Below are 13,129 nucleotides of genomic sequence, written 5' to 3'. Positions count from 1 at the left end.
ATTTAAAATTAGATGTTTATCATGTATTTGATTGTGTTTATCTGCAGTTAGTTATTCGAATTCAGATATGGAATGAAATCGGATAGGGATAGAATCTGGTTTAAGAGTTTTTAAGAGTTTTAAGAGTTTTTAAGAGTTTTAAGAGTTTTTAAGAGTTTTAGCCAAATGCTTTATAATATAGTATAGATAAGAATTTTATCTTATATTTGATTATATTTATCTACAGTTAGTTACACGAATTTAAACATGAAGCTTAATAAGTTGTATTTACGTACAATTTACTTGTAATTTTGAATTATAAGTAATATGCTTCAATAAGCAGTACTTCACATATAAAAGATGATTTTTAAGAGTTTTTGTTCAATGTCTTATAATATAGTATAGATAAATTATTTTAGATAGATTATTGGGTTTTTTTTTTCTTTTTGTTGATCAAGATTTTTGTATTTTAGTTTAATTTTTTTAAGTATAATATATTTAGATACGATGAAATAAACTTACACACATTATTTATCTTTGCTGGAGTTTGAACCCTAGATTTCTATAAATCGGTAACCGGATACTGCTAGATCAGTAACTTTTTGTTTATTCTACCTTTGTTTAGTTTATTAAAAGTTTACTAAAATGATTAGTTTACCAACTAATTTGTGGAACTATTTCTAAACAAGTAAGAAATTATAAAAATAATAACTGATTTTAAAGATAAATAAATATATATATATATATATATATATATATTTACATTGTAAGTTTTTTTAAAACTACATCGAAATATGTTATCCCAAGATTATTAGAAAGGACGCCAGGACGGCAAGGACTTGATTGTAACGACCAAATTTAACACTATATAAAAAACAATGATGATGAATTTTTGGGTAAAAATTATCGAAGTCATAACCGACATGATTAATTTAACTTTCAATTATTTGAAGGATATACGGGTTTGTTGAAGAAATGAGTTTAGATGAGAAATCATTTGTTCATTGAGCTTTTGGAAAACTTTATTTTAACTTAAATCACTTTTAAATTGTGTTATTTTAAAAGTACCCTTAATCATACTAAATCAACAAAAACCTAGTATTATGATGAGTTTTCATGGTAAAAACGATGAGATTCTCGTATTACTCAAATGAGATATAAGGAACATATTTTTTTTTATTAATCGGGATATCCAACCCGCTATGCGAGCTGACTAATCTCAGGATGGCCACCTGCTTTGCAGATAGCCCGGAGTCACCGCATTTGAACCTCCGTGACCACAAGAGGATTTTTATTCCTCCTTGGATTTGAACCTGAGACCTCCCTGGTACTTTGGAGCCAAGCTCAAACCAATCAGGCACTACTCTTGTAGTTAAAGAACATATTTATGCTAACTCAGTACAAATAGAAATTACCAAACTACCCTAATACTCTAAAAGTCCCCCTCAAGACGAGCATGGAAGACTTTCAATGTCATCTTGAACATGAAAACAAAAATCATTAAATCTGGGAAAATAAATGACCGATAACAACGGATAAACTGGGGCTTGAAATCCATTATGGGAGCATTTTAAGTAGAAAACAACTAATATTTTCTCGTAGCTGCTCGACATTCATTAATGGTAGCTATCTGCGACAACGATGGGAACAAACACACGTCCAATCTTGACATCCATAATTCAATGATGACGACAAACAACTATGAAAACGGAACTAAAAGGAACTTAACATGAATTGGAACAAAAACAGGAACAAAAACAACCAAATGTAGCAATCCTTAATGCTTTGTCCTAATCATATGCCTAATATCTGTTGTAGTATAATTGATAGTACCAACATTAGAATTTGCAATTGCTCAATCTAGAGTAATATAAGATGAAAATGCTCAAAAATAGACGTGAGCATTTGTTGTTCTTGGAAGATGATGACTTACACAAGAAGTGTTTGTAGAAGGGGGTTGAATACAAGCACGTAAGATTTTCACTTTTTAATTTTTTACTCTATAACTTCTATAAAAACAAAGAATTACATATTTATTGTGGAAGTTAGGAAGGTAAGGCCTGTGATCATAAACAATATGACTGTGACAGATTTGCTAATTGAAACAGAGGGAGGGAGAAGGGTTCTCTTTTAGATCCGATGAACAAAGGATGTTCGTCGGAGGATGACATCGTATTTACTTCAGAAACACTCTCAACGATTATTCTTACAAAACAGGTGAATTGCAATGTATGCCAAGAATGACATTTTATAGACATCATTGCATTTAATGTTATATGTCCAACTTTTTTGTGTGTTTCTTCTTGTTAGTTGATCCATGTATCCTAGTATTCTTCATTTCAACCTTTGAGATTGATGTAGACACATTTTTATTTTACTTCATTCTTTTAATATGCCGAGGTGAACAGTAAAGCAAACAAAGTACCATTCACATGGTGCCTTTGTACTTGCTTAGGCTGACATGATATATATGTTCTTATACTAAGATTAGGAAGCAAGTTAGTTGGAGAACTAAACTTGTTGGCCAAGTTTGTACTTCAAGATTCGTCTTGCCAGTAGTTGTATTTGTTAGACTACTACCTTGTACTAATCTTTTTTTTTGCTAGATGACAAACCAATCTGCTTTGGTGATGATCCTGACCCCACTTCAACTAGGCTTTAATTTTGCTGAAGGCATTATACTATTTGAATCAATACAGATAGTTATAAGACTTTTACAAGTAAAAATCCTACCTTTGTTTATATCCAATAAGTAAGCTACAAATTGGATTTTACTGGTTATGGACTATTTATGAAGTATGCATTGGATGTAAACTAAAGTTGATGTATGTATGAACCTCTATTCGATGAATGACAAACCAATCCAACAAATCAAGTTCGCATTAGAACAAGAAACAAAGTTCAAATCTCAAAAAAGAAAAAAAACAAGTTCAAAGTCAAGAGAGACAAGGGTTTCAATTAGAGCTGGGGAGACATGAACATAGAAGAGAAATGAGCAAAGGGATTTGATTAGGGTTGGGAAGAGGGGTTGTTTACCAAACTAAAACCACTACCATAAACCTCTGCTCATGGTTGCTCTGTCTCTGCTTAGAAACAACTCAATGGATGTTCCACCTTTCTCCATCATCGCTACCTAGAAACAACCAAACGACAACCTTAATCGTTGTTGTAACAACCCTTTTTCCGCCTTCTATAGTTCTCGGAGAAAGAACTAGAATGAGCAAGGAGGAGAATGGGAAAAAGAAGAGAGTTATGGAGGAATCCTCAATCCTTAATTAATCTTTTGAAGAAGAAGAGAGTGGAGGAGGAGATTGGGAAGAAAAGGGACGGCTGGTTTTTTTTTTTTTTTTTTTTAATACAGGGAACGCTTTATTTTGATAAAGTTTCGCAAGAGAGGTAAATTTGAGGCCCAATCTGGACAAGTTGACCTATTTCGTTTGTACAAATGAGCTCACATATTTTTCATTAAACTGCAAGTAAATATCTCAAAATGTCTATGCGAAAAAGCTTAATCAGTGTTGTTTGGTTTATACAACCCTTAAACTTCAAAACAAATATAGACTTTGATGCAAGTATACACCTTAATCTACTGTCGTATTCTAAAGTAATAATGGTACAAGTACCATATTGTTCATACATAGATGACTCGCAAAAGTCTTTCGAAAAATCCGGTATTTAAAAACTGATCTCAAATGTGAATATGAATAAATATTTTGGTTGGTTGTGAATTATCAAATACAGAAAAATCAATTATAAACTAGCCTGATCGGTTTTCATCTATTCGACGAGGACCGAGACCGGTTACGCCAGGATCGGTTATAGCCGATTATCAAAACTCTTTGGGATTGGTTTGGACCGGGTCGACCGGGCCCGGGCCCGGGCCCGGACCCATTTTTGGCCATTGGTATTCGTAATTGAGATTGGATGTGAAGGTTAACTCTTGGCTCTCAGTTAGGCAGTGTCCAAACCAAATCCATCAATGGCGGAAGGCAACATTCAGCTACAGCCAGGGAGAAGACCTGGAAGGAGACCAGGGGGAGGAACACCCCAACGCACCCTTCTTCCTCTTCGCCGTGTCTCTCACCTTTCCAACTCCATATCCTGCTGGTATGCATCACTATCACCATGATCATCATGTGTTCATTTGTGCGTGCGTTTTCCTACTGTTGATTGGTGTTTTTGCAGGTATTGTGACTTCAAGTCGTCAGTCTTTAACGAACCTCTCTTCCATTTCGGACGGAAATATTCCAGGTCTACCCGGAATTGTTTTCTGTACCCCCCTCGTGTTGCAAAGTTTTAACAGAAAAATTCGAACCTAGGTTCACTTACTTTTATCAATTTTATTACTGTTATTGTATAGGAATTTCAGGTAGGGTTTGAAACATGGAATCGGAGGCTTGATAGGAACTAGAGCTCATTTAGTTTGGCCAAAATTCGAATTGATTTTTGAATTTCATTCCGATATCAACTCAAAGCTTCTTTATTAACCACCTGTGTATATTCTTTACCTTTATATGGAGAAATCAACTCAAAGCTGAGTTTATTGTTATTGAAGATCTTGAACTTCTTGGGCTTACTTTTGTTGAAAGTCTTGAGCCGAGTTTACTGAAAATCTCGAGCTGAGTTTATTTTGTTAATTTTCTGGATATCTGAATTTTTCCTGTTTATAGTTTCAGACACGAATTTTCAAGTTGAGAATCCTATTTCATAGGTTTATTATCAGATAAAAGTTAAAAAATTATATCCAGTCTAGAATTTTAAATAAGAGAAGAGAATACAGCATGGTATACCAGTAAAAGTATGTGTTGCATAGTTTTTGACATGAGATAACTATAGTCAGACTTCTTGTTCACTTTCGGAAATTGGAGCTTGAACTTGTTGCTTACTCATTCCCTCAATGGTTTCTAGGTGGTTGAGAATATGGTTTTCTGTTGGAATGGGTTTCAGCCTGACCACTTTGATTGGAGTTACGGTGGTAAGAGATCACATTGTTACCAAATGTTCCTTCCCTACCAGAAATATGATGCTTTGCTTTTGATTTACTGTTCATCAGATTATCTTATTGGAATCAGCTAGGGCTTTGAATCTGTATGATGGGATCCCACAGCTTAACAGTATTCAAAATGGATCTATCTTGGAATTCTACTCTCCGGTAGGCATTTGAACATTGTAGTTACCTTGAGGGTGCAGCTGATATTATATTTTCAGTTCTTTGAACCGTTCTTAAGTGAAATGAAGTAATGTTTTGTGCTTGTCCTGGAAGCATGTAATGACTTTTGCATGCATCAATACATACTGAACCAAATGAGCTATAAGTTTGTTACTACACCTCCAAATCAATAAGCTCATGATCTACCTTCATAGAGTTGTTGCCACTTGCTACGTTTAGGTTAATAGTAATGCATGATTGACTCATTTTAAGTTGTATTAAACAGGAGAATAGGAGATAATGGATTGTCAGTTAATTCAGGAGATTAAATTGGGAAGATTAAGGTTTAGTTAAGATCTAATGGCTTAACTATCCAGGCCCAGAGTAGGGGTGAGCATAGGCGGGTACCTGCCCTTTTTGACAGGTACCGGAACCGGCGGTTCCTGAGATATTGGAACCAGAACCGGAACCGGTTAGAGCGGTTCTTAAATTTTTGGAACCGGAACCGGAACCGCCGGGAACCGGTTCCGGTTCCCGGTACCCGCTTCCTAAAATACTAAAAAATTTGTTATTTAGAAATAAAAAATAAAACGATGCCAAAACACTAAATAAATAAGCAAGAATACAAATTATATATAATAATGGTTACAAATATTGTTTAACGATTACAAACCATAACAGACTAATAGAAAATGTTCAAAGTTTAATGATTACATACTATAATGGTACTTCAAAGTTTAACGATTACATACTACGAATCCAAGTGAACACACAATTTAAAAAAATACGAATCATTCTATATGAAGAATTTAGATGAAGAATAAAGATGACGGTGTGCTTTCAAGATGTAAACCTAATATAAATTTGGTATTAAAAAATAATAATTATTTTTTTATTTAAAAATACCGGGTACCCGGCGGGTAACGGTTCCGAAAAATTGAGAACTGGAACCGGAACCATTCTCAATCGGTTCCGTATTTTAGGAACCGGAACCACTCATATCGGTTCCGGTTCCGGAACCGGCGGTTCCAAGGCGGTTCCGGTTCCATAGCCGGATACCCGGTTCCGCTGCTCACCCCTACCAGAGACCCATCTAATGTACTCCATATTTTATGGTTTTTTCTTGGTATAGTTGGTAATATACATTAATCAACCCAATGCATATATACATGTATGGAGCCTCTAGGTCAGAACATGGACAACCTTCTGAGTGTTTCTCTTGCCATTAATGACCCTTACTCATTGGTGGGTACCTGGTTGTTGGTAGCTCCTAACTGCCTCCAGTAGACCAGACTCCAAATTTGATATCCTTAAACCTTGTACCATTGCCTCTTGTTACTTTGAACTCCTCAATGTCGCCTCCTGAAGCCCTTAGGGATGTAATTGTTGATGGTAGTGTTTGTATTTAGTATGTACATTTTCATTGAATTTTGTGGTGGAGTTATAGCATTCTGTGATTGTTACTTGTTCGTATGATGCAGGTTTTGAAATATAGCATATCAATCACTGATGTTGGATATATGTGTATATCTTCTATCATATCTGTATTGGTACATGAACTTGGGCACGCCCTTGCTGCTACAAGGTTATTACTTCCAATTCATTCTTCTTTTGCTGTTAGTCTTGATTTAGCCTACCTGGTAGGGTACTTTATAATGTTGTATGTGATTTGCTCTTGTTATAAATCATTTGATGCAAGTATTATACTGCATGAACAAGCCCAATATCCTTGCTTCCTTAGGAAAGTGTTCTGTCAAAATTTAATGCGGGAGAAAAATATTAAGAGTCTTTAAACAATTGCTTTTTGTGCGTCATTACATTTTTGTGATTTCCATTACCATGCTGCTGCTGATGGGCTTGTAGGTTTCTACATATTTAGGGAACACTATATATCTTGAGGTTTATGCTAGTGTAAATGGTACTACTATCTACAAAGGGAGGGTCAAGTTCAGCTTCGAGGTAGAAAGTCAACTTTGACTGAATGGACAAAAGACATTAAAAATGAAACCCTAGGGTTGATACTTCCTAAAGCAGCTTCAGTCTCAGGTAGACACATGTCTATCCTGGGAGAAATGATGTGGGGTAAAGGTCAGAGGGTGACTGGCAAATACAAAAGCTCAAGAGTAATTGGGAATTGCTTCTGGTTATATTAAGCCTCAGACTGTTAACAACTTAATCCATAAATCCAGGGTGCACATAGATGAATTGCATGGCGCAGTGAGGATCATCTTTAGATTCTTGCTGGGAGAAGCAGTAGATAAAAGCCAGTTGGTCTATATCGTACTGAAGCATTTCATATCATTCTACATATACCTATAGTGGGATCAAGGTAAGTAGTTTGGATCAGTAACAAAATCAAACTTCATGAAGGGTGTTTGTTTAAGGCACCTATCTGTGTATCATCAATGCATGCAGGGGCATCTTATAATCTGGCTGCTAAATGTTGGTTGCATGCTAGACATTTTGTGAGATCATAGTCCACTGTTCTTATTAAGAATATATTAAAGCATTTTGAGACATGGCTGTGTGCAAAATTGCAAACAGAAGGCGACATACCATACTGTACACAGGTTAAGGTCTCCCACATAGGATGTGAGACAAGATAAGTGTATGTCCGATTGTATGGTAAGTGCAGTGCTTAAGGATATTATATTAGTCCGAGTAAAAGAGATCAGCATGAATTTTTCCATTCATCTATAAAACATTCTGCACTGTTCTTGCATAGCAAATATATAGTATAGATCTCTACAACAAAGGACACCAGCTAAAGACTTTGTATATTATATGTGTTTAATAAAAATCGTCAAATTAGCTAACTGCCTCCAAGATTGCAAACCTTTTTGGAAAGCAATGATATATTAATTGCAATGATAAAATGACTAATGAAGCTATCAAAAAGTGGCTGGTTTCTACTACTGGTTACTTACCACTGGTCCATTTTAGATTTCCATTTAATGCTTCATGGAACATGCTTACTCAAATGTCCTTTCTACATGTTTACCTGGAATAACTTCTTAAATCCCAAGGTTCACCCATCACAAGGCATATTCACAATCTAATTATTATTTTGGATTCCCATTTTACCCTTCATCATGGAGAAAAACATGGTATTGTTCATTTAAAGAATCAAACCTTTTTTCATAATTCAGCATTATATGTGCCTTTTAATCCATCAAAATCAGTCATTATTCAGTACTTGACACTCAATAATAACCAAAATAAAATGTAAAACTTAATGTATTCCAATGAATATTTAAAATTTAAAGAAAATGAAGGGATAATCTTAAAAATATCGCAAGTCAAGGGTCTAATAGGAAAACCACCTCTCCACCTCTCGAGCCAAAGGAGAGGTTTGTGTACATCTTACCCCCAGGACATACTTTCGGGTTGGATATGCTGGATTTGTTGTTTGGTTTGTTTTGGTTTAGATGCTTCACTATAAAATGGAAGGATGGAAGGATTTGGACAGGGGAATGCAAAACTCAGGGATGCCATACTTTAATGGGATTGGTTGACATGTGGGGAATTGGGGGGAGGGGGTGTGAAAGTTTTTATTGCTTGATCATTGACACAACAAGTGTGAGATTCAAAGTCAGAACCTCTAGATTACTGGTAAGCTATGCTGTTACAGCAGTCACGACCGTGATTTAATATAGCTATTATCACAATGGTAAAGCGGTGGTATGGCGGTCCATAAAATAATTAGAATTATATATCTATGTATACATGTATACAGTTTAAACATCAAAGCATAGTATGTATTCAACAAAAATTATACAGTTTAAACATCAAAACATCAACTTAAACAGGTCAAGCTTTAAACAGACGAAATAGCAAAAGAATTTGTATAATTCTTGAACCCACTGATTGTTAAACAGAAGATGTAGGTTCAGAAGGCTAGTTAGCAAACCCTTAGATTGTTTTCCTCGTGAAAAGGTAGAAGAACCAAAAGAAACCTTGTCGTTGTACTTGTGGAACGGTATAAGGACCTAAAGAAGCTTATTGTGATCCTCGTGGTGGAACTTGGAAGAACCAAATAAGCTAAAAGTGAAAAGACTGCCGTTTTTAGCAAATAGCGGCTATACCGCTATTTCCGCTATTTTGAAACCAAATAAAAGCTAAATAGCAGTATTTAGCGGCGATAATAGCGGAACCCCTATTCTGGTCGCTATTTTGCTACCGCTATTATTCCCAAGACCGCAAATCGCTATTGCACTACGATAGCACCTCTATTAACAGCATAGCTGGTAAACAAGCTCTTAGCATCTAACCACTTAAACGATCCAGCAGGCAGAAGTTGAATTTATCTGTCATCTGTTCTTGGCTGTTAGATTTTGCCTTGTTAATTGCTTCAATTGCTTGTAGCAAAATAGACAAATTTTATCTGCTGTTGTCATTGGGCTGGACAAATTATTCTTGATTGTACATTATTTTGATTTTTTTTATATGGTGAATAAATTTACGAATTGTTTAGAGAATGGATCTTATGACTGATCCTGTAGGCATCCATTTTCTGGGTAGCAGCGAGGGCATGCAAATTGAGTACACTGCCGTGTTTTTGGCAGTTCTATTTCCAGGTGCTCTGGTGGCTTTTAATAATGAGATGCTGCAAATGATACCACGCGTAGCTACACTTAGAATATACTGTGCTGGAGTCTGGCATAATGCAGCAGTAAGTTAACATGATAAAAGACTACATTATACTATTGTTTTCAGCATAACATGATCTTTTTTTCTCATCACATATCCAAAAGTATATGCTGATTACATTCCACTTTTGCAGTTATGTGTGGTTTGTGCATTGACCTTGTTCTTGTTACCGCTGATATTATATCCACTTTACTCACATGGTGAAAGCCTCATGGTACTTGAACATGGATACTTGCTTGAAGGCTGTTTATGATCTATGGCGGAAATCATCAAAATGCAACGAAGTTTCTTGGTTCCTATTTGGTGTAGTGGATTTCTTTTTCTCAATTAGTGTAACAAACATTTAATTATTTCTATCTTGTCCCCATTTTGACCAGTAACGGGTAGATTTTGTAACTGTTGATGATGTGAATGCCAAGTTGTCAGGTTATGTTGTAATTCTTGATTATGTGGGAAAGTCACATAAAAATCAACCGATGTTCCGCAGACTGAAAATCTGTTTATCATGTAAAATGGGTACAAAATGGGGATACTTGAACATTGTTACACAAATCTAGAAAAAAAATTAATCGTTACACTAAATAGGAACTAAGGCAAACTTTATTACAGCTTGATGCATTTTCCCATAATCTATAGTTCTCATTCTTCACTTACTGAACACTTTCAGTTTGATGACCACAGGTACTGGGTGTTTCTGCTAGATCACCTTTGAATGGGTACTTGTCTCCTGGTGACGTAGTTACTATGTTGGATGGCAAGCATATTCGTACTACTAACGAGTGGAAGGAGATGGCTTATTTATTAGACAAGCAAGTACTTCAAACAACAAAACAATATGTCAGCAATAAGGGGTATTGTGTCCCAAATTTGGTGATTGCAAAGAGCAAGAATGCTGAAATCGTAGACAACCAATTCATATGTCCAAATGGGCTCACTTTATTTACTACTATTTCCTGTGCTGAATCAAGTACAATAAATGACAGTAGCAGCAACGAAATTGGTTATCAACTGACAAGAGAGCATATATACTGTTTCCCAGCTAAAGGAGTATTAGGGGAGAAAAAATGTGGTGATGGATGGGTTAATAGTGTTAAAAATGACGGCAACTGTTTGTGTACAGAGGTAAAGATCCTTTGTGAATTCTCAAATGTATAAATTTTATTTGCTGTGAAGGGGAAGTTCATTTAGGAACAGTAACAATCAACTAATCATTACGAATATACATGAATATTATTCATCATGAATAGTTGATTCTCATGGTTCATTAATTATTTACGGTTCTCAAATGAACCTTCCCCTTGCTGTGCATTAAAGGGAAATGCGAAGGAATTAAAACTGATATTTGAAAATCTGCATTTTTTTAACACAGGATGAATCTTGCTCAACTCCAATCCATATGCCAGGTCTAGCATGGGCTGAAATCACATTTTCAAGACCTTACTCTCCTGAATGTCAGCGAGTTGGAAATAAGATGCGCTCAAGTTATAATAATTCTGGCTCCGGAGAAAATAGCTGTAGTGGGACTTTCGTTTTCATAGGTGACATGATGTCGATGGCACGTTCCATTTGGTTAACCGAATATCAATCCCGTTGGTTGTATGGTGTTGCATATATTCCAGCTGTAGTGGAGAAGCTGTTGGTAAACACCTTTCATGTCTCGTTGATGCTAGTTCTTCTCAACAGCTTACCGGTATGTGCTCTCATCTGTGATTCATCCATGATTTTAAAAGGATTAATGTATTGCTGGTGAAGTCTGAGGCTTCGTGGTGCTCATGCCTGGTTAGCCTTCTTATAAAGTCTTGACAAACCAGATAGAACCAAGACTTTAGTAACTAATTATGGAAACTTAATGTTAAAACCATTCTTCCAATTCCATCGTATTAAAGTAATACTTAATTACCATGTCATAAGTCACAATTTGCTGTTCTCTACTAAAAAAAGCAGCACCCATTGGACACCAGTCACTATTATATCACCTACAACAAGTATAGCCTTTCGAAAGGGATTTCCCATATGGTTCTACTAAAGCGGAGAGAGGTGGCAGGTGTAGCCGTGTAGGGTTGACAGTTTAAGTAGTTGACCGGAGATGGAACGAGCACATAGTTGCATTGCAATGTGCTTTTACTTTCAATATTGAACTTGTAAATAGATACTATTTGTCTTGCTTCTGTAATGCAAACTAAACGAACTCAGTTGTATCTCACTCGAAAGTAGGGTCTGGGGTGGGATGCACACAAACCTACCCTCTACCATAGAGCGGCCTTTTCCGTGAAGACCCAACTGCAGAAAACACATTCATTTGATGATGGGATTAGAAATAGAAATCCTTGGAAGGTTTTAAGTTTGACCATATGATTGTGTGCGCTTTTTCTGCAGGTGTACCATCTTGATGGGGAATCCATTCTAGAGGTGGCTCTTTGCTGCTTCGGTTCCTTGACCCCGACCATACGAAAACTGGTTCTTCAATCATCTTTACTAGCAGGAACACTTATTTCTTGTCTTTTCATTTTCAGGATCTTATTGCTTGTTATTTCATAAGCATCTTGTTAGCAGCGACTTGTTTTTTATAGGTGAGCCTGGCACTTGTCCTACATATACGGCGTTTTCTTCTATTATTTCAAAGTTTTATAGAAGACGCACAAAAGTATGAAACAAGTAGAGTATATGTAATTCGATTCATAGATTGATTTTGGATAGAACCGGTTAAAATAGGTTTGGTGTTTTATTCCATTATATGTATTTTTTTCAGTTTTGTTTTTGATCAAGTCCGTCTGTTGCGATTGGATGATTGAATTATGTTTAGAAAAATTATCATCTGAATTCAAATAAAAACCAAAAACTTTTCTACTACAGCATTAAACAGTTTTGTCAAAACCACTCAAACTGTTCAAAGAAAAATGACACCTTGCCTGTTGCAACAAAAGAAAAATGACAAAAACTTATGTGTATCCACTCTTTTTAAGAGGCATACAGACAACAAAGGCAAGCTTTTCATCACAAAACCCAAGTATCTAAATAACATGCTTAAACCACTTTGAAATGGGAAGCTTTCACATGGTATCTAAAAAAAGACTTGCATTACAATCACCACCACTAGTGACCACCATATAAAATCATTAAACATATTAGGCAACTTGTCCAGCCTAGTCCTGTCCAATCCTAGTCGTGCCAAACACTAGACAGACACTTGTAATGTCCAGTCCTGTTCTCTTCTATCCGGTCCTGTTCAGTCCAGTCATGTTTGCATACCAAACGCTACCTAAAAGCCAATTATGGTTCTAAGATCAAAAGTCTAACAAATTGTATATTTACATCGACTCCTTGTGACTACATACCAATAAATCCTGGTAG

The 13,129-nt window shown here is 35.8% G+C and overlaps 1 protein-coding gene across 3 annotated transcripts; it reads left to right on the top strand.

The window, feature by feature from the left end:
* Positions 1-3,921: 3,921 nt before the first annotated feature.
* Positions 3,922-12,507, top strand: LOC112526926 (membrane-bound transcription factor site-2 protease homolog). 3 transcript variants are annotated; one of them, XM_025137369.1, is made up of 10 exons: positions 3,922-4,086; positions 4,165-4,230; positions 4,888-4,954; positions 5,033-5,131; positions 6,610-6,713; positions 9,653-9,800; positions 9,912-9,992; positions 10,460-10,900; positions 11,148-11,468; positions 12,155-12,507. In XM_025137369.1, the coding sequence occupies exons 1-10, from the start codon at positions 3,959-3,961 to the stop codon at positions 12,314-12,316; spliced, it is 1,617 nt and encodes a 538-aa protein (XP_024993137.1). In that variant the 5' UTR covers positions 3,922-3,958; the 3' UTR covers positions 12,317-12,507. The 3 variants fall into 3 exon arrangements, with proteins under 3 accessions (XP_024993137.1, XP_024993138.1, XP_024993139.1); XM_025137371.1 differs by having other exon boundaries at positions 4,070-4,086; positions 4,165-4,298; XM_025137370.1 differs by lacking the exon at positions 5,033-5,131.
* Positions 12,508-13,129: the final 622 nt, after the last annotated feature.

The sequence above is a fragment of the Cynara cardunculus genome (genome assembly GCF_001531365.2).
Source record: "Cynara cardunculus var. scolymus isolate 2C chromosome LG 14, CcrdV1, whole genome shotgun sequence".
In the NCBI taxonomy this organism is placed as follows: domain Eukaryota; kingdom Viridiplantae; phylum Streptophyta; class Magnoliopsida; order Asterales; family Asteraceae; genus Cynara; species Cynara cardunculus.
The sequence above is the reverse complement of the archived record's forward strand: the minus strand, read 5'-3'. Positions and strand labels throughout refer to the sequence as shown.

Excerpts from the sequence above, each read along its gene's own strand:
- LOC112526926 (XM_025137369.1), top strand. The coding sequence starts at position 3,959 with ATGGCGGAAGGCAACATTCAGCTACAGCCAGGGAGAAGACCTGGAAGG. Across the intron at positions 4,955-5,032 it reads CTTTGATTGGAGTTACGGTG|ATTATCTTATTGGAATCAGC; the intron begins GTAAGAGATCAC and ends ACTGTTCATCAG. Across the intron at positions 6,714-9,652 it reads CACGCCCTTGCTGCTACAAG|CGAGGGCATGCAAATTGAGT; the intron begins GTTATTACTTCC and ends TCTGGGTAGCAG.